The 21690-nt window shown below is 40.4% G+C and overlaps 2 protein-coding genes across 2 annotated transcripts; one reads left to right on the forward strand and one right to left on the reverse strand.

The window, feature by feature from the left end:
* The first annotated feature begins 3603 nt into the window (after positions 1-3603).
* LOC133026265 (uncharacterized) lies at positions 3604-9528 on the forward strand. The gene is made up of 11 exons (XM_061093138.1): positions 3604-3637; positions 3760-3844; positions 4131-4280; positions 4392-4546; positions 4677-4813; positions 4914-5007; positions 5096-5207; positions 5718-5944; positions 6079-6250; positions 6499-6626; positions 6740-9528. Exons 2-11 carry the CDS (start codon positions 3763-3765, stop codon positions 7055-7057), a joined length of 1575 nt encoding a protein of 524 aa, XP_060949121.1. The 5' UTR covers positions 3604-3637; positions 3760-3762; the 3' UTR covers positions 7058-9528.
* Positions 9529-12720: 3192 nt separating this feature from the next.
* On the reverse strand, positions 12721-19964 carry LOC133026337 (terminal nucleotidyltransferase 5A-like). Its single transcript, XM_061093216.1, has 2 exons — positions 19600-19964; positions 12721-13746 (listed from the first exon to the last, which is right to left on the reverse strand). The coding sequence occupies exons 1-2, from the start codon at positions 19753-19755 to the stop codon at positions 12721-12723; spliced, it is 1182 nt and encodes a 393-aa protein (XP_060949199.1). The 5' UTR covers positions 19756-19964.
* Between the last annotated feature and the right edge of the window lie 1726 nt (positions 19965-21690).

Here is a 21690-nt window from a genome sequence, read left to right on the forward strand (position 1 = left end):
GCTCTATGCCAGCTGTTATCATATCAAACCTAATTTTTTTATCATATCCATGGCTTGTATTTGTTATGTTATAACTATTTTTGTTTGGGATTTGACTGCCATTCACATGCACAAGTGATTTACTGGAGACTATGCATGTTCTTGCCAGGGGGAAATTGACAGTAGAGACAAGCTGGTGCATGCAACATGTTCAGAGAATGTGTGGGCATACACACATGTCAATCCAGAGGAGCATTTTGAAGAGGCAGCGTATTTGCATTAGTCTATAGCTCCATTATTTATAAAGCAGACATCAAACATTTCTCAATTTCTCAAAAATGTTTTAGATGTCTTTTTGTCCACCAGAAGAAATCCTTTTCTAAAAAAAAGCCATGTTTATGATTGACACAGTCTCTATCAATATTACTGCAACATCCAAGGCAGTCCAGATGAAGGCCAGATTCAAATAAGGGCCCAAACAATTTATCGATTAGCCAATAAAATCAGCCAATACGAACCTTTCACAAACATATTATTAACAGCGTTTACATTTGCCAATAAATGCTATATGAAAGCTTTTAATTTACAGAATAAACATTCGAGAAAAGATTTGTATTTATGTCTACATCTTACATAAAAAAAATCATTAATTGGAGTTCAATGTATGTGGTTGTATTTGTGCTTTGTAAATATTTGTTTAGTTAATTAAACAAAAAATTCAATTTTTTTATATATAATTCAAGGGTTTTATAACAGCATCTTAGGAATCATTGCAGAATTTTTCACATATATATTTTTATATATATATATTGGATGATAGATTGGTTATTGCGGGGTGGGGTTTCTCCCCCTAAATATCAATAATGGTCGGGCTCTATTCCAGACATTGCTGCTCTGCTGTTGTTTCAAAGGTCAAGAATAAACTCTCAACCCCAGAGTCTGACTACTAACATTTACAGATGAATGAATCATGTTATAACTCTCAATCAGTCCATGTGAGTAAAGAGGGAATGCATGCATTCCCTGAATTAAATACATTTTTCTTGCTTGTGGATTTTTATACTTTTAATGTAAATACCATGAATTTTCACCTTTGACTGATAGAAGTTTCCGCAATAAACACGTACTTAACTCATTTAGTGGCTCAGAGAAATGCCTCAAAAGCCAGAGGTGAATACATAGTTGGCACAGACAAGCCCTTTGCATTTTAGGACAACAAATAAACATCACCATAGTTAAGCAGCTCAGAATATCCACAGATCCTCCAAATAGAAGTCTGTGATTTCCTGGGATCCTCTTGCTAACGACTTGATGATGAATGGAACATTGCCACCCACTCCAGTAAAACCTTTATGAGACAAGACTTGCACCACTTCCTTCATTCTTCAGCTGTAAAGACTGAAATTAGTATCAAACTGCTTAAATCATTCTTGAATAAAAACAATTTTATTTCCTTATGTTATATCTCAATCTTGGATTTTTGCACATATGGTACTTTTATGGAACTTGGCAACAATAGAAACTGGGAAATTTGATATAAAATATGTCATGATTCGTTGATTTCCTCCCTCATTAACTTTAACCCCTTCTCCTATGATAAATAATCATTTATCTTCCTACTTCAGGCTTGCTCTTTAAAGTTCACTGCGTTCATTTGTGTTTGAAAAGATTCAGCCCCCCATGTCTCATCTGAGAAAATTTGTTTTTCTTTCACAATCTCCAGAGGCGGCCAATATGCCCAGACAGGGAGCTGAGAGTTGACAATGGTGAACGGCTTGCTACGCTGGAGACCACTCGCAGCTCCAAAACCCATCCTGACCCTTCCCATCATGCCCCAGGTGGTATCTCTCACCACCAAGGATGACGCTCCCATAATCTAATCAGACGTGCAAACCTAACCCATCTCCAAACAAAGTGCACACTGGAGTTTTTAGACAGAGATTACTCTTTGTAGCAGACTAACACAGGATGGTGGGATGAAATGATAACAGGACCTTTTCAGCTCCAGTGGTGGGAGTCAACCCCATAGAGGCCCACCCACGTAGACTGGAGTAGCCTGGGGTGAGGAGGCCAAGCTGTTGAGAGCTTGTGTGAACTGTGGAACAGTATAATCCACATTGCTTGCCACAGTGTCATATTTATCTGTGGTATTTGTCCAGGAAAAACAAGTGTGGCTATCTTGCCTTAAGTCTATCGTGACTTTGAAAACACTTCAGCTTCTATTAGAGAAACTTTGTTGGAGCAGAAATTGGCAAAAACCCTACATTAACTTTTAAAGTTAATTTTAACCAGGATAAATTAATTAATATTTAATCTAAAAACTAAAAACTAAAGTCTACAGCTATGCGAGCCACTATTTAGCTGCTTTCAGACATGCACTGAATTCCTTTTCTACACAGTAAAAAACCGAGTGTCAAAATGTCAGAGTCAACCTTTTTTAACCTAGATGGAGTATTTACAACTATATGCAGAGTAAATCCACTCTGAGTGTAGAGTTAAAAGTCAGTGTAAAATTCTGGAGACATGCAGTGAAAAATGTAACTCTACAGAGTGATGATTACGCGCCAGTCTACGTGACGTCACTGCTGGAGTGGAGTCAGTCTGAAGAGGTGAGGCGGTCAGGTAAGTAACGTTAACATTCCCGTTTTCGCAACATCGTTTAAGGATTGTTTTTCAACTAAACACAGTTTTATACTTTCATAGATGTTGATTGAGGACGTGTTGTGAACATATAGCCCTCTATTAGATGACACGGTCGAGTATGCAACAGCCTACTGCTAACTAACAGTAAATAAGTTCGACATGTGCTCATAAGATGCACCTTCAGTATGTAGCTAACATGTTAACTATGTATTAATGCACGATGCTTGTGTTATGTAGCGTTTGACCCATGGTTTTACCTCACTGTTTATTAGCATGCTAATCGCGAATTAGCTTGAAGAATACTACCACGCAGAGCAACAGCGTACTGCTAACTAACAGTAAATAAGTTCGACATGTGCTCATAAGATGCACCTTCAGTATGTAGCAAACATGTTAACTATGTATTAATGCACGGTGCTTGTGTTATGTAGCGTTTTACCCATGGTTTATTAGCATGCTAATCGCTAATTAGCTTGAAGCATGCTACGCCTTCCTCACGTGAGGAAGGCTGCGCGCAGAGGAGACCACCGGGCTCTCTGAGGGGGGGGGGGGGAGAGAAGCAGAGCAAGAGCCAGAGGAAGAGAGGGAGATGCCCGGCCAAGGCTCCGTCCACACAGCATGGACAGTTCAGAAACTATTCGGAATGAGTTAAAATGAATTTATTTTTAATCTCATGAGCGGAACTGGACAATTTTGAGCATTTCATTTCCCAGTTAAATATGATTAAGAGGTCCTCTTATACTCACACTAAGCTATAAACATTTTACGTCCTTCTGTTCTACTACCCAATGTACTTAAAATCAACTATTTTGTCTGTCATAGACTATTCAATTTTGCTGTCAGAGTGCACCAGAATGATCCATTTGACTTAGGATCCCCAACTATATTCTCTCAAAATTATGTGAGAAACCAATTTAGTTAACTGATAGCATTATGGATTTGTTAATCTCAATTTAACTATATTATCTTTGTCTTGTTGTTCACAGTAATTGCAATCAAAGTGGACCAATAGCTGGTAAGTAGGTTATGGTTATGGAACAATATAGTCCTATACATTAATTTAAATTTTATCATTAAAGGTAACTGTTTAACAGCTTTTTCTCGGTTGTCATTTTTTCCCTTTGTTTATTTTAATAGGATATGCTGCTGCGTGTATTGTTTGATGGGGAGCAGAAGTATGTTAGGCTGTCTGACCTAACATTCGACTCTTTCATGAAAGAAGGTTAGTGAGTACATCAGGATAAAATAAAATCACAACTTTTTTCTTGGTTGATACACCTAATTCATCTTAAAAACATTCTTTCTAAACTACTTGAGTTGCTAATTGTTTCTGCTGTGCCATAAAATGGATGGGTATGACCTATTGACTTAAGTTTCATCTCAACAGCATTTTGTGAGGACATGACACTCCCTCTACTTAGTTGATGTTTTGATTCTCATCATAAGGAAATTGTCTTTCCAGTTTGTTACAATTGATATCATATCCTTTTTCTTTTCATTTACTTCAGTGTGCCTAAAATTTAACATACCGGAAGGCATGCAACCAGACTTGAAGGTGTTTGACAAATCCGACACAGAAGTTGATGGAGAAGTCTTTGAAGAAATAGTGAATGAGTCACCTGGAACCTTCAAAGTCATGTTGAGCAAAGAAGAACTAGGTAATCACTGACCATTCACATATGTGTTCATATTAAACTTTAGGGTTGGGACATGAGTAATAACAGCTCCATTTAATATACGTCTGTTTTGTTCATATTCTTTATACACAGATGCCTCTCTATCATCAACATCATCATCATGCTCAGCAGCATCTGACGATACTATCATTCTGAACGTCACAATGTGTGACCCTCCTGAAGAAGCAGCTGCTGTCGAAGGAAGTCAGCCTAAAAAGCCATGCCACATTAACTGTGGGGCGAAAGCGGTGAGTAGTGGGCATTGTTAAGTCTAATCTGGATATTGTTCCATTTGATGGGGAATGTTTTTATGTTATCATTTTCCAGTTGTACATTTGGTTTCAAAATGTCTGACTACATATTTTGTTTCCATTCAAGTTGATTGAAAAAATCCTTACAACAAAGCCTGGTGGTGAAAAAATCATGCAAGAGTATGCAAAAATAAAATCACTGAAAGATGGCACCAGAAGACAGATGATTAACATTCTCACTGCTGAGATGACACAAACACATGGGTAAGAATCAGACATGTAGGCTATAGAAACATTTTTAGTATTTGTATTGTTGTTAATTGTGCCCAGTTGAGTGACTGTAATCATTGATTTCATACGTTAGGACATCCCCCCCCAAAAGTGTCAAAGTGTTGTATGCGCAGGGGATAGTTGCTCTATTTCCATATCTGGAGGACCCATATTCACAGCATGGATATGTAAGTAAAAAGGTCCTCACTGCGTTAAATACATAATTGCCCTTTGTTGACAGTATAGTCAGTCTGTGTGTATTTTAATTACATGTAGGAACATTACTACGACCCAGAGAGTGGGTCCGGATACCTTGCATGGCGGTTGAAAACAATCCAACGAAAAAGTGCAGAGGAAAGAGGTGTGTCTGTGAGCAAATCTCCCAAAAGTAAGTTCAATTAAATACAGGCTTGTCACAGTTATCAATAACTTGAATGATCGCAATTATTATGCATAGTTGTCATAATTGTTTCATTCATCGTTACAAAATACACAGGATGAAACTAAAAGAAATGTCAGATTTTCATCCCTTCATCACTATTTCCATGTTGTTTCCCACCATCTAAGGTTTGATTGGCCCTCTTTAAATGACATCATGTCATTCAGTCAGATGAGTGTCTAAATATAGATGGTGCACGTTAACAGACAGTTTAACGTGGTGTAGCTAAAGAAATACAGCCGTTAAATACGGTTGAAAAATCCAGTATTTAAAGAAATGCTGCAAAAGACTGACAAGCAGAAAAAGACTAAAACAGTTAAACACAATTATTTGTATGGCAATTATTTGTATGGCAGTTATTCGTCAACTAAAAATTCATAATTGTGACAGCCCTAGTTACATATGATATTGCTGAATTGTGTAGGCAGGAGTCAATGAACTTGTGTTTTGTCTTTGAAGTTGGTGGGCCAAGCCGTGTTCAACCCAGACCCTTCACTGCTGACAAAGCGTTATCTGATGAGGATGTGGAAGCAGCTATTGCCGTTTTGAGACACTTTGCTGATGAAGACACCATCCGTGACAAGATGAAAGCTACCTTCATTTATCGTCAGTCAATGGTCAGCAATGAGAAGAGAGCAGGGGATGTGTTCTCAGTCTTCCCGAGATTTCTAGACACACCTGGACTGGTAAGACATCTCCAGTTGTTCAAAATGAGAAAGCGGCAAAATTAAGTTTCCCCAGAAACAGTCCAGAAATGTGGGCATCACACATGCAGTGTGTCTCATCACTCCTTTCTTTGCACTGTATTTTTGCATTACAGATAGAACAAGATTTCAGACTGCTGTTTGGGGAGGCCACAGCCAACAAATTCCTGGAAAAGTGGGCCACTAATCTGAAAACAAAAGTGAAAACAGAAAGCCATGGACTGGTACCGACCAGAGAGGTCTTGGATTTAACGCGCAATGCTGAGTCAACTGCTGAAATTGAGAATGGTATGACTGGGACTGGTTTTAATTGCTATTTTTTTGTAATTATGCCAATTAAATGTACATGTGGCGTAAATATTTCATATTTTACATATCTTACATTCTTATATATTACACTGTGTCTTTTTGTTTGATTATTTCTGGAAATAGGCACAATAAGACATTTCACTGTGCATTGTGCTATGTATAAAGATGTATCTGACAAGTAAATCTTATCTTGTCTTATCTTAATGCTAATGTCTGTTGGTATGTAGGCTGGGACAGTGACATGTCTGCTATATTGCTGCTCCTCCATCTCCTACCACCATCTGCACAGGGAAGGAAGAGGCCGGGGAAGGTGTCGGCATGTCAGGCTGTGGAACACCTCATCAGATTCATAAAAGTATGCTGAACAGTTGTTAAAATATAGTTTTCATCACCTCAGTTTCATGCACAGTGATCTGTGGTGAGTGGTTGGTCACTAAGTATTGCTGTTCAATGTTTGTTTGGTTGTAGGCTGGAACCAGTGTACAGCAGCACCTGGATAACATCAGCCAAAGCAGCCAGCCCTACCTCCTCGCTCAGGGTCCTGCAAGAAGCAGCATTCACACCTTCTTTATTGTGATTGACAAGTATGCGCTTCCATGTAAGGCAACAGGTTCAGTGGGAGCCCTAGACGAACTCTTTAAGGCCCATTACGTCTTTGGTACCTCTTACAGCTCTTCCTTGGCCAACTTTTTCACTTTTCTCCAAACAACCATTTACAACATTGATGTTGGGGAAACAAAGGAAACTCCCAGAGTTGCAGAGCTGCGGGCAAGAATGGTGCGTTAGTGTCAACTAATGAAGTGTTTTCTTTGCAAAAGTGACCATGGGAGGCCAAACAGCCTTATAAAGCACCTTAAGGTAATTCATGGTCTCTGCACTGGCCGGACTCTTCATCTTAAATGTGGCCAAGTTGGATGTTCATGTTCTTTTGGTAGCTTTTCAGGCTTTAGAAAGCATCTGAACAAGTGCCATGTAAGTGGTTCATTTGATTCTGTAGAAGAAAGTGATTTTTCACCACACCAAAGTGTTGAGTGTAATGCGACTGATGTTGATGTGTCGTCTGAACATTTGGAGGGACAGTCCACCTTAACTTCAGCCCACCTTGTAAATAGTTGTGCAGCAGTAATTTCTGATTTAAAGGCAGCAGGTGTAAGCCAAAGTGTAGTGAACTCTGTTGTGATGTCCATGGAAGAGATTGTTCAAGATATCCAGCAGCATGCCAAAGAAACTGTCATTAAGCATGTATTTGGTGATGAAAGAGAAACTGAAATGTGCAAGAAAGTTGAAGCATGTTTTGAGGAGTTAGAGAATCCTTTCACAGTTCTTAATTCAGAATACAAACGATCAAAATTTTTATCAGGCAAGTGGGAAACAGTGGATCCCATTGAATGTGTAATTGGCTCAAGATTTGACACAAGGAGAAATAAAAAGACTGGAACATATGATCAGACAGTCGTTCAAGATAAATTCATGTATGTTCCCATTTTATCTACATTGGAGTCAATATTTAAAAGTCAGTATGTTGCAGAAATGTTGAAAAGCTCAGACACTGATGACTCAAGACTCAGAGATATTCATGATGGATCTTTTTTTAAGACTCACCCTCTGTTTTCAACTGAAAAGCACACTGTGCAGATCCAAATGTTCTATGATGACTTTGAGGTAGCAAATCCCCTCGGTTCCAAGCGAGGTATTCATAAATTGGGTGCAATATATTTTACCTTAAGGAACTTCTCTCCAAAATGGAATTCTCTCTTGGCCAACATACACCTGTGTGCCTTATTTCATGCACAAGATCTTAAACGGTACAGTTTTAGTGAAATTCTTGCTCCTGTTGTTCGAGATATTAAAGTTTTAGAGAATGATGGTATTGAGATTCCACTATATGGTGGTCGTGTTCGTGGCAGTGTGGTACAGGTTACTGGTGATAATTTAGGCTTACATAGCTTGTTTGGTCTGGTCGAGTCCTTCAGTGCAAGGTACTGTTGCAGATTTTGTTTAACTGAAAAAGAGAACTTTCAAACAGAATTCTCTGAAGATTCTTCCAAAATAGTGTTGCGCACAAAAGACACCTACACTGCTCACTGTCAAGAAATGGCTGATAATCCATCTCTTCCTTATATTTTTGGTGTGAAAAGGTAATGTTCATTGAATTCATTGTCATATTTTCACACAACTGAGAACTTCTCAGTTGATGTGATGCATGACATTTTGGAAGGGGTGGCCCAGTACGAATTGAAGCTCTTGTTTTTGTATTTTAAAGAACAACATGTAACACAGGGGGAGCTGAATTCGAGAATACAAAGTTTTGATTATGGATTCATGGAAAGAAACAATAGGCCTGTATCTGTGAATTTAGGTGGGGAGTCTAATGATCTGGGACTGAATGCAATTCAGTCATGGTGCTTGTTGAGGAATGCACCACTCCTCTTTGGAGATTTGGTAACCTCTACTGACCAACATTGGGGCCTTCTTCTTTTATTACTACAAATAATGAACATTGTATTTTCTCCCATGTTATCTCAAGGTCTGTGTGTATATTTAAAACATTTGATTGTGGAACACCACAAACTGTTCAAGATGTTGTATCCCCAGAAAAACCTTTTACCAAAGCACCATTTTCTTATCCATTATCCTCGCATTATCCAGAAAATAGGACCTGTACTTCATAGTTGGTGCATGCGGTATGAAGGCAAGCACAATTTTTTCAAGAAACAGCTCAAGTCATTCAAAAATATCACCAAAACGCTGGCCAAAAAACACCAGCATCATATGGCATATCTTTGGCGATCTTACACAACTTTTAGTCGGTTAGACATTGGTCCTGGGAAAATGGTGTCTTTGGAAATGGTAAAAGGAGGTTCTGAAATTGTCAAGGCAGTGCAAGTGCCTTCCAGTGTTCAAGTTATGAAAGTGAATTGGGCTAAACACAATGGTTTTGTTTACCGCCCACATCTGGTTATTTGTGGCAAAGTTGAATCTGAAATGCCTGTCTTTTACCAGATTGAGTCAGTGCTGCTAATGCATGACAAATTGTTGCTGCTCACTTTGCCTATCTTTACAGTCACTTTTAAAGAACATAACCATGCATATGAGGTAACCAGGACAAAAAACAATTCTGTGGTCTTTCATGCTGACAGCCTGCATTATCCAAGGCCTTTTGACATGCAAATGTCATATGGAGGGAATGACACAGCTCTCTTTGTTGTTCCATATTGCTTTATCTGTTGAGCAATAAAGCACACTGTATACTGTCATCTTGTCTAAATGTGTTTTTTCCATTTGATAGGTTAGATCACACACACACACACACATATATATATATATATATATATATAAATAACACTATGGAAATAAAAATTTAATATTTTTACACATTAGAGTGTCATTTTAAAACTCTATTATGAGTAAAAGTGGCTCTATAAAGTGTAATCGTATTACTCTGAACAGTGTGAATAAACCTCAGTGTTACATATTTTTACACATTTCATTGTTAATTTTTACACTAAATTGAGTAAAATTAACTCTGAAAAGTTGACACTGGCCATAGAGTCACTTTAACTCTATGGCCAGTGTCATTTGAGTGGGACCACATGTTATCTGAAACGGAGTTAATTTCAACTCTCTAAGAGTTGAATTGACACTCTGTTTTTTACTGTGTACATGACTACATTTGGTACATTATATATTATATATTTGGGCCGCACGTGAGAATGCAAATTTCTGAGTCAATTGCACTGGATGTTTTGCAGAACTTTTCCTGCCACTCGCTAGTAAAATATCAGGAAAATGTCAACGTTAGCCCTCACCATGAGTGAGTGAGCACGATGAAAGATCAAAAATAATACAATTATCCAGATGAAAAGGAGGAGCAGTAAACATAAAAGACTGAGACAACGATTTCAATTTGGAAATACAATGACCTTTGAGAGCTTTTTGTGAAAAGGGCAGACACTGTGCTGCAAATAAAAAACATATAATTTCAGCAGAATTTATATGTCATGTCCTGCCTCCTATTTTGGTCATATTCCTGTTGTTATGAATGCGTCTGACCCAGACAATCTCCTGTTGCGTTGTTCATATATGAAATGCAGAGACTGGTAAATTGGGCATGACAGTTTCCAGAGTGCATGTCTGAAAACAGCTTTAGAGTCTTTGTAGCACAGCAGCAACAGAGCTAGATACTAACTTCAGCTTCCTGCTACGATCACACAATGACAATGTTAAAGTTGTGATGTATAAAATGATGTAAAATTTAATATTTAAAAGTACAGCTGAGTTACTCTATCATATTAGTATCGGATAAACTGAAGGTTGGGCCTTATATTGGCACTTGATGACAAATAGGGAGTCTCAGTAGAAAATTCTAATCCAGTCCAATTAAAAATTGGCCATACTGGTGGCTTTTAGGTGAAAACATTTGCAGAATTTGAGTTTGGACATGTGGCGCAATCAAACATAATTTTTGTAAAATTGCTGCAGCAACAATTGCTTTGGACCAAACATTATTAAACATATTAAAGAAACCATAATATTACATTCTGTAACATTCACTGTGACATTTGCCCTTCATAACAGCCCTGGATGATGCTCTGGGTTGAAGCTACCACTGGGGAAACCAAGGTAATACCCACTATTTAAACCCAATAGCTGTTGAGACATTTCACTAAAAGAAAAAGGTTGCTAGTGTCAGAGGAAAACAAAATTCAACAGGAGTGATCCAAATTTACAAGACATCCATCCAGTAGTTGTTGAGAGTCAATCTGGACCAAAGTTGTGATGCAAAAGAGCAACACACCAGCATTTTCTGGCTGAAAATTAACATTGGCAAATCAATCTTCACAATGTTTCCTGAGATGCACCTCACAGCTCTCTTGTTGACTGTTGGGGTCTGGCCACCAGGCGCAGGAATCACTGGTTTGTTAAAGATAAGACGAGCTCCATCTCAGCTGCAGGAACTCTCCAGAGGCGTCCTAGGCTTCTTTAAATGTTTCTGTAGCCGTTAAGAGACAAGTCTGACAGCTAATCCTGGGAGGGAAATGTCCCTTGCCACATTTATATCTCGCCCCAGAATCACTCACACTTTGCTTCCAAATTAATTTTTTTGACATAATTCAGTGAGAGCTCCAGTGTTCCAGCATTTGCTTTATGTTCACATGCTTTCTGTCACCATCAGAGGAAACAGCAAGCTGGTGTGTGTCCCAGCTCCATGCTCCACTAAATCTCAAGGAATCGTCCCCCATGCAAAAGTAATTAGGATAAAAATGTCTTGTGGGAGGAATGCTGCTCTAAGAGAGGATGAAATACTGATCTGTTTGGATCATCCAGGAAGTGAAGTGCTGGAACAATTGCTGAAAAGCCAGCAGACCCATTTCACCACCTGGTTCTCAGCTGCCCCCTCATAGCTCCACTTGTCCAAGACAAGCAACAGCAATCTCCCCTTTCTGAAATGAGGCCAAGGAAACCCCTCGGTGGATGCACAAGAGGACGGAAATGGCTAATGTATAGGGCTCAGACTATTTGGGGGGGTGGGGGTGGGGGGGATGCACAGAGTTTAAACAAGTAAGTGTTTGTGTCAGGCCAGTCAGTTTGGCTGATGGAGCACAGACAACACACTGTGTGTGATTGAGGAGGATAGTGAAAGGTAGATAATGAAGAAGAGGTCTATAGAGACATAGAAACGGAGACAGTGAGATGGGGAGATGGAGAATGCATTCATGACGCACATCCCCAGAATAATTTAAAGTCAACTAGAGCATACGTCCTCATCCTCCTTGGCGGAAAATAGAAAAAAAGACAACATCTTTATATTTTCTTTCATCTTTTTAATGATTTAAAAACAAATACCTTGACCATTGATATATCAATTTACAGTAACCTGGATGAAAAAAGTTTCAAAAACAGTTCTTAAATCGTAACTTCTATAAAGACATTTGTCAATTTCAGGCACTTGGAACCACATACAGTCTCTGTTTGTCATGCTACACAAGAAAAGTATTTCTTTGGTCCTTAACCTCTCTCATTCAGGTGAGCTGAAACCACAGACAGAACGAAAAACAGCTTTCTGGTTTCGTACGTATTACATTTTATTAAAGAAACAATACACCAGCCTCCATCCGACCAGAAACAGAACTAGCTAAGTTTCTCTGTCACATCACAACCCTTCATTTGTCCATGCGTATCCACACCGGTTATAAAATGCAAACATAATAAGACTATAATTTGAATGGCTCGAATGAGAATTCTTTACAGCAGTATTAATCAATATAACTTAGTGGAATGGTTTCGATATAAGATTTGGCAAAAAAAAAAGAAACATAAATTCCTTTTTGTCCAGACAGGGCCTTATAGCAAAAAGCCCCGTTGCTACAGAGCTACCAATCACAATAAGTGCTTTACATCAATGTAAAGTTAAAATGGAAATCTCTCCAGACACCATAAGTCATTGTTCAGCTGCAAGGCAGCCACGTTTGATAAGAGTTACTGAATGTGGCCATGGGTGACTGAACTTGTGCCACATAGTAATTGCTGAAGTTGACGTCTCTGACATAGGGAGCTGGCTGGTAGTAGCAGGTGATGTTGGCCAGAGCAGGGATAGCATTCTGTTCTGCCATTACACGCAGTGCCAGGGCGGAAATAAGGGCCAGCGTCTGTCTGCGCTCATGGCCCATCAGACACACAGTGCTCTCGTCCACCACCTGTCTCAGCGTCACCAGGTACGCATAGCGCTTGTGCTCCATGCCCGCAAAGTGGTTCTGCAGATAGCCCTCAAGTTTCCTCTGCTGCTCACATATGTCAGGAAAGTCAATGAAGAAGCGCGAGCACATGTAGCGCTGCATCTGTTTCATCCGCGTTTCACAGGACGGCCGAAAGCCGCGCACCCGCAAGTGACAGTACTTGAGCAGCCCGCCGCCTCTGATTTCTTCTGGGCTGCGGGTGGCTATAGTCTGGGAGCGAAGGTGACCCAGAGCCTCCTCAAAGTCTCCATACATGCTCTCCCCCTGCACTGTGGGGTGGAAGGTCTCAGACATGGCCGTCTCTGAGCACCGGTCAAAGAGCAGCAATGAGTCCAGAGTGATCTGGAAGGAATCAACACTGAACTCAAACTGTCGCCTCAGGGAGTCTACAAACTTTAGCTCCACGTTCTTGCCGGTGTTGTTGGACAGTGAGATGAGGCTCCAACGGTCTGTGTCATTGCAAACTTTCACCAGTTTCTGCACATACGCCTCCCTCAGGGTGAGGGCTGTCATTCGGTCCCTGCTCACCCCTTCAGGCAAGAAGTCCACCAGGCAGTCCAGCACCACATCTTTCACCACCCGGAAAGTTTTGTCATCAGTTCGATTTAAGCCAAAGATCAGGTCCAGGTCTTTGTAGCCAAGACCATTGTCCGGGTGCAGGACATGGCTGGCTGCCGAGCCATTCAGCTTCACGTCACGGACCTCCACGCCCCGCTCCTCCAGTCGAGCCCTGACCACCTGAGAAATACCAAGACAGAGAGGAAAAGTTAAGTGATCTGTATCCACAAAAAATTATAACCTTCAGCAGAGTCTGACTCAGAAAACACAGGTTTGTACATGCAAACGAGCAGCTGCTCTTAAGTTACCGACATGCTGTCATCTGAAAATAAGGCATTTTATTAAATTTATTATAAATTAAAAACCTTGACAGAATCATACATCTTTTAAATATATATTTAATTGCAGGTTCATCGAGAATCTAAATGCAGGAAAAGCCAGTGGCAGATTCCTGAGGTAGATAATCTTTCATTATATTGTTGGAGGACACTTTGTCAACAAAGTGTCTGTGATCCTGCAGACATAGAAAGGTATCAATAACCACAACTGATCCTGTTGCCAGAGGGTGCCCCACTTAATATATTTAATATATACTTAATATTTCAGTACCTGAATGAGCAAACATATATAACTTTAGCACAACAGGGATAAACTGTGACGGGCGACATGTCAGCACCTGTCTGCTCCACATTCACAAAGCAGTGAACTTTTCAACAAATGGCCTATATTGAAAAAAATGCGAGCCCATTAGTGATTGACAAACACTCTTCGGAAAGCAAGAAGTTTGATCAGATTATTGGAACAAACACCAAGCATGCACTGCTCCGATGACTGGGAAAACTGCTGAGCTACAGACAGCTGAGACGTTACTTCACTCCAATCACACAGGGTGGAGAAAACAACTAAACAGGAAATCCAAAACACAGCTGTCCATTAGAAAACTTTCACAGCCGCAGGCTAACCTCTATCCAGCCAGCCATGTAATCCTGCATATTAAACTTTTATTACTGTAATCTTAATCCAATAAATCTCTCGTCACTAAAGCTACACTGTGTGACAGCTTCAAAGGATAGACATGTGCTAATCTGTAGTTTCAGAACCTAGGTGCTTTTTATATTGCAATTGTTTTCCCTCCGTTTGATCACACCTGCTGTCGTCTCTTCAGGGTCATCACTTTTGAGGCAAAATGTTTCAGCTCTGAGAGTTTTCAACCTATTTCAGACCCTGGTGTTAAAGGAATGAGTCATATTTGCTTTGTTTCCAGTTTCCAATTATTGCATCTGGGTCAAGTATGGAGCTGGCCTCTAGCCTTTAGCCTGTAGCCTAGCTTAACACAGGGGAAACAATGTAACTAGCTCTTTTCAAAATATAATGATACATCAATAAATTAAACTATCGCTCACATTTATACATGCTGGGTCTGGTTGTTTAAACTGCACAAAGAGACATTTGGATTTAGGGTTAGTTATGAAATACCTGTGAGTAATGCTGATATCTAGCAAACTGAATGTCAGCTAGAAATACTACACATTAATAGTACTGGGTTAATAAACACATTTTGTAAAAAAAAAAAAAGTTACACAAAACAACTCGCCCTAACACAAACTTAAATTTTGCTTTTATGATGAGCCCCATGCTAGCTGCTTCCCTTAGCCTTCACTGGTAATACTATGCTTGACGGATACATATGGTTCTGTATCCAGACATGTCACAGCCTTCCTTCAAAAAAACTAATTTTACTATAATACATATATTTATCTGCCTGTTTTCTGCCACCTAAACCCTGAGAGCGAATAGAAGACTTGGGAATATTAACAGCACGCTATCCTTATTGAACTGTGGAACAAAACTTAGTAAAGAAACCATATAACTACAAACTCCAATGGGCTAGAGTGAACAGAGCTCTTGATGCATTGCAGAAAAGTTGAGTTGGTATTTTTTCACTTTCCAGCAAAGGGAAAGCCACAGCAGTATTGGCTCTGATCTCACACTTAAACAGTTGGTCCGAGTAATATCACGCCATAATCTGCCCGTCTGGGGGTACTGAAAACAGCGTATGGCGAAGCACAGCTCTAACAACCCAACCATCCTTCGGCAGTCATAAAGTAGGTTTGTACGTTTCCTACATGACAGACTGGCACCTGAGTCGGGCGAGGGAGACACTTCCGCTGACGTCCGAGCAGAAAAACCTTGTAAAAAGAGCCACAAACACACCAGACTGTCTGGTGTTGACAACGCCTTGGCGACACATAACATACTCTCCACCCTCCGGCCCCAGTCGCAATAGTTTCCTTGAGCACTTCATTTAAGCGGTGGCCTAAATGCGCTTTTATTATGGCCGCCTTAAATGACCCAGCCATTTCAGGGTCCATAGTACCCTGGACACCAATAAGAGCTCTGGGCAGCGAGTCAGATCATCCCTGTGCCAAGGAAATGGCGACAGCAGATGAGAAGTTACAAGCCCCTGACCTTCGCATCCACTCCAAAACTAAACCAGCCAGTCAGTTGTACAGTAGCTTGGCAGGCAGCGGGGGTTTGATGATGATTGCTTTTCCCCTCCTTGAATTTCCTATGCAAAGGTGGTCATTTCACCCGAATGCTTAGACCAGAGTGAGTCACGAGCTGAAACGTGAAGCTGTTCCTCCTCTGTGTGATGCACTGTGCGTTTTCAGTGAAGGATTTCTTCGTGTACTTCAAGGGTTCACAGACCTTTTAATGTCCAGGATTGGATCCAAAGGACCCATTTGAGGATGCTTTAGAAGATTCATGGAGCTAGCCAAGAAAGATAAAACGGCTGAGAGTGAAACCTATGGTAAGAGTAGTTATCCTTATATAGCCTGAAGCTGTGTCTGAGATTTACTAGTAAAATAAGGCTATTTCCAATCTTGCCATCTACCCCCTGCAACCAGCGCAAAATTGCGCACACAACATCATCTTTATGTTAGTAATGTGTTGAACTCCATGTTGCAAATGCATCCTCCTACGTCGTAAAGTATAGGAAGATACAAAGTAATTGATTGTTTTTTGTTGTGATATTTAAATAACAAATATAGACACTGAACTCTCATTGAGCAGCATCATCCATTTTGGCATTAAGAGACAGTATTAAACAAAGACACTCCAATTGAACTAAATCCAAATTAAGTGGTACCATCAGTGCTGTCCCCTGAGTTTTGATCCCTGAGCAGCACCATGACGTGCAAGAATCTGAACTGGATGCGAACTGCCAAAGAAAAAATCATTACCAAACAATCTAAACTGACTTCTTCCTAGGTTACCCTCTCTGGGGACCGATGGAAGCACGTGGTGTCTTCATGTTGCTCAATCTCACAACAATAGTCTAGTGAGGAGTTAGTTTACGGTCTGGCAACGGCCACAGTGGAGTCAGGCGACTGGTTTTCATTTACCACAGTGATACGTTGTCTGACCCCCAAGCCCAGTGTTATTACAGGCACGACTCCACTACTCTGCTCCAAATTACGACAACTCACTACCATGCATGAAGGTGGATTATTAATTCCAGTTCAAAAAGAAAGGAAAAACAAGCACAACGGTGGGACCAGGGCACTCAGTAGAAAACAAAGAAAAAGAAAGATACCATGGGGTCCAAAATCTAAAATGGATTTACCATTCGAGAACAGTAGTCTCAGATGATTAGACCCCATTCTATGTACTGTAGACACAACGATTGAGTTAAAATATGATAGTTTGCAGAGCTGGAATAAGACACAACCCTTTAAGTGGCTAACAAAAACACACTGGCCTCCATACCTCCCCCAAACACAAACGAAAATAAATTACGTAAGACATGACACACTCATGAGTATCTGTGATTATCATCATGTCGTATAATGCTACCAAGTGCATAAACTACATAGGGCCTACATGTAGGTATAGTCTACTGACGGAAACATGTTTGTCTCCCAATTATACGGACTGTGGGTTGATGACTGCCAGCATTAAATAAAGTACAGACTACAGAAGTGTCAGTAACAGTAAAAGTTTTCCTTCACTGCCCCCATGGCTCACTCACAACCAAACCACAAACAGATGTTATTTAAATGTGGCCCCCAGACAAACCCACCACTGAGAGGGGCTCCTCTGACTCTCTGGGAGCGTGATCGTCTTACCCAATACGTGATGACAGCTGACAGGACGGGCTTCGAAATCATCTCTATCTGTCTCAGGTAGACCACTCTGTCTGGTGCCAAGGCTAAAAATACATGGAATTTAAGGAGCAGACTGGTCTTTTTCTGGTGCATGTTTTAGCCCATTTACCATGAATCATAAATACCTCACATTACTGTCAACCATTTTTCAAAACATATCATGGTGGTTTTGATCTCTCAATGTGTTTTTCCTTCCTTCCTTCCCGGCAGCCACTGGTTTCCATTTGTGTCCATATGGTATGAAAATCAGAAACCTGACACCTGCTCAACATATTCCATGACAGAGAACATGGCATCTAATTTTGAAATTGACAACAGCATTGTTTTGGAAAGACGTGTAAGTTTAAAGTTAGTATATGTTATTTGTAATAAATGTGCAATGACAGCACAGAGGCAGTGCTTAGCATACGCACTAGACAGAGTTGTAGCTGTGATAAGGGTTATTTGAATTACTAATGGCTAGCGTTATCGTAAACTGACGAAATGGGATGCTATACAACCTGAAATTTGGTTGCTAACTAAAAAGATAAAAAATTTGTGTTGAGTAAACGATAATCAGACCATTTACAAAAAACCTACTCTGAATGACTAAAATGTGTATCCTTGTACTACGGGTCATGCTCCACCCAACATGCTAACACGCAAGCTATCAGGCAGGAGGACAGATACTGAGGACAGACCCTGTGGCCTCTCATCAGCAGTGGGCTGGTTTTCCAAGAGCTGGACTTTAAGAGCTCCTTAAAAAGTAGTCTGGAATGAAAAAAAAAGTTAGGGTGTCCCTGTTGTCTACCGGATTGACGTTAGTGGGGATGCTCAGGGCAGATGGTTGGGCCCCCATGATTATAGAGGAACTTGAAATGTTACATATGTGTGGGTGACAGGGCCGGGTCTAGGCAGGGGCAAGAGGGGGCCTGGCCCCCTCAAATAAATGTTGTGCCCCCTCAAACTAAATCCCAATTTATAATAATAATAATATAATAAAGCACAATGCCCCCTCAAGATTTGTGGCTGCCCCCTCATACATGCCTGTCTAGACCCGGCCCTGGTGGGTGAGGGTCTTTCTTCCCCACAGGAGCACCACAGGAAATATGAATCACCCAAGTGAAATATTAACCACAGATTACAGGCAAATACATTAAAATTAATAACGTCAAGGAAAATTGCATCCCAGACCTTTTCCCCCTAAATGTTTCATTCCTAGTTAATGCAGCTCAGTTATTATCTCTCCCTCATTTTCACGAGAGCTGGGAAAAAGAAATGACTTGAGGAGCAAGGGGCATTAGTGAGTTAGTGGAAAACTGAAGTCACACTGTTAGGTCATCCCCCACTCTTATGTCTGTGTTAAGATTAAGAGTGATCAACTGACTTTTTTTTTTAAAGTGCGATCTGCTATGCCACAAAACCACCGCACGAGTACAAGCAGCTGCAATCTATGTGACTCCGCGCAAGAGAAATTAAACAAGCAAAGGTCATTTTTTACATCATCGCTTCAGCAACAAGTGAATTCACTTTCTTTTAAAGAAACCTGAAATCGAGTGAAGAGTCTGTGACCCAATGCAGAGACATTATTCTTGGGACAGAACTTCAATTGTTATGGGAACTTTCAACAAGTTAGTGTCTGGTCCAACAAAAGGTAACATGACAGATAATAAATCCATGATAGCTGATTTGTAACAGGATTATTGAATATCTGAAAGACATAGGACCTTCAAACCTTGCCTTTTTCTTTTAAAAAAAAGAACGAAAAGTACATTATTTGTTCATGTAGATTGTGATCCACGTTTTTATTCCCCTTCTCCATCACGAGTGTCATGCAGCCTCATAGAGCTAAACTCCGAGGAGCTGTGTGGGTGGAGGGTCTCACCTGGACGATCTGCCGGGGCTGCACGGACAGCGTGGGGAAGTTTCCGCGGCCGTGGATCGGGACGCTCTCCCCCAGGATGGCGTCCAGACGCCGCACCTGATCCCAGGACAGCACGCTGACCCGCCGAACCTGCTCCGAGGCATCACCGGAGGACATGACGATCGAAATGAACGGGACGTCCGGAGAATGTGATCGGGTTTTGTCGTGCAACAATCCTCGTCTATTCTCTCCAAGGTGATGTTGGTGAGTAATGACAGTGGATGAGGTGCGTAAAAGCGGACAGCGCGTCTTGGCCTGGATCAACGTTTCAGAAGGCTCCAAAATGCGATGAAGTGATGGGAAAGTGTGATCGAGTGTCGCGCATGTCCACAACTGAAAGCCTGAGTCCTCTTCTGTGTCTCTGCCGGTCTGTCCTTCTGCGTGTCTCCACTGTCTCTGCTCAGGTTAGAGCTGCATCTGCGCTTTTCACCGAGCCGGGATCAACTCGAGCCTCCCTATTGGCTGGACAGAGATTTATGAGGCTTCAGCATACAGAAGACTACAATCAGCCTACACACACGCGCGCGCGCACGCACACACGCACACACACTCACACAAACACACACACACACACACACTTCCCATGCGTCATACGCCAGGTTCAAGGACTGAAGGAAGTATGATAATTACTAGTTAAGCGCAATTAAATTCTCTTGAACTCTGCACGCAAAGTTTTTAAGTAGGTAAGCATAAGTAAAACGTGTGAAGTAAAACTACAAATAAAGAGACAACAATTTAAAAAACAGTTTGTGTCACTTTTACGTTGAAGTTATCACTTCAACGTAAAAGTGCCACATAAACTTTTCTACCTATAAAATATACTTTAAGTATTAAAAGTAAAAATACTTAGCAATATAGCAGCAGTATATTGTATGTGAAACAGCAATACTAGACTCTTACATATTACTAAAGAATGATGGAGATGATGCTGCTGAAAACAATTTGCATTATCATATTAACTCATGGTTGAGTTGAGAACATTGCAGATATGACCTCGACACAGAATATAATCAGCTAAAGTGACAGTACAGTTAAATAACCAGACCTACAGATAAATAATGTGTAGCTGTAACACACACTTTTTTTTCAGATGGCCAAAATGAGATGTTCTCTACACAAATAGAGCCTGTTAACTTGAATTTAACATGTGTTTGCTGACACATAGCACCTTTGGACCTCAATTCACAAACATATCAAATCACAAAGATGAAAAACACAACATCAAATCACTTTACAACCACACAAAAAGCACAACAGCAATACAAAAAAACACAACGACATATCAAAATGTACAATGCCAAATAAGAAAACGCATTGGCAAACCTTGCCAAATAATTTGTTGCTGTGTTTTTTGAATGGTTGTTGTATTTTGTGATTTTTCCATTGCGTGTTTCCATTTGTTGTTGTGATTTGCACTCCGGAACCACCACACTTTCACAATAAAAGGACGCCTTCGCAATACCAGAATAGATCAGTTGGACGAGCAGAGGCTAATTGGCTTAATAAAAAATGCCTAATGTTCAGGAACCATTTGTGGTCAGAACTGAGCTTTTGATCCACCCATGAAAATGGGGGAGGAAATCATTAAATGGTAAACATCACTCCCACTCAATTTGAAGAAGATTCATGTTTGGCCTAATTACGGAACACTCTTAGAACACAATGTCTTGATTGGCTTCTGGAGGCATTTTCATCACAAAAAGGAGCAAACAATTAATGAAACCTTCAAACTATAAATAGGATACTTCCTGGTTCAGATCCATCACTGCTCATCAGCAACTCCACCACTGCCACTGGGTGCCAGCTGATCAACAACGCCATACATCAGTGACTGTTATTGGCAGTGATGGGTCAGTGTGACAAAACAATCTTACAACTTACATATCCATGTTGGTTTAGATTGTTGGTTTGGTCTGATTCACAACATACATTATCTCTCATATTTAAGCTCTTTTGTGCTAGTTGTAATGAAAAGACATTACTTACAGATGTTATGATGTTATTAATGATAGCAGCACTATTATTATTGCCAGATCTGGATCCTGCAGCTCT

Source organism: Limanda limanda, chromosome 19, assembly GCF_963576545.1.
Source record: "Limanda limanda chromosome 19, fLimLim1.1, whole genome shotgun sequence".
Classification (NCBI taxonomy): Eukaryota; Metazoa; Chordata; class Actinopteri; order Pleuronectiformes; family Pleuronectidae; genus Limanda; species Limanda limanda.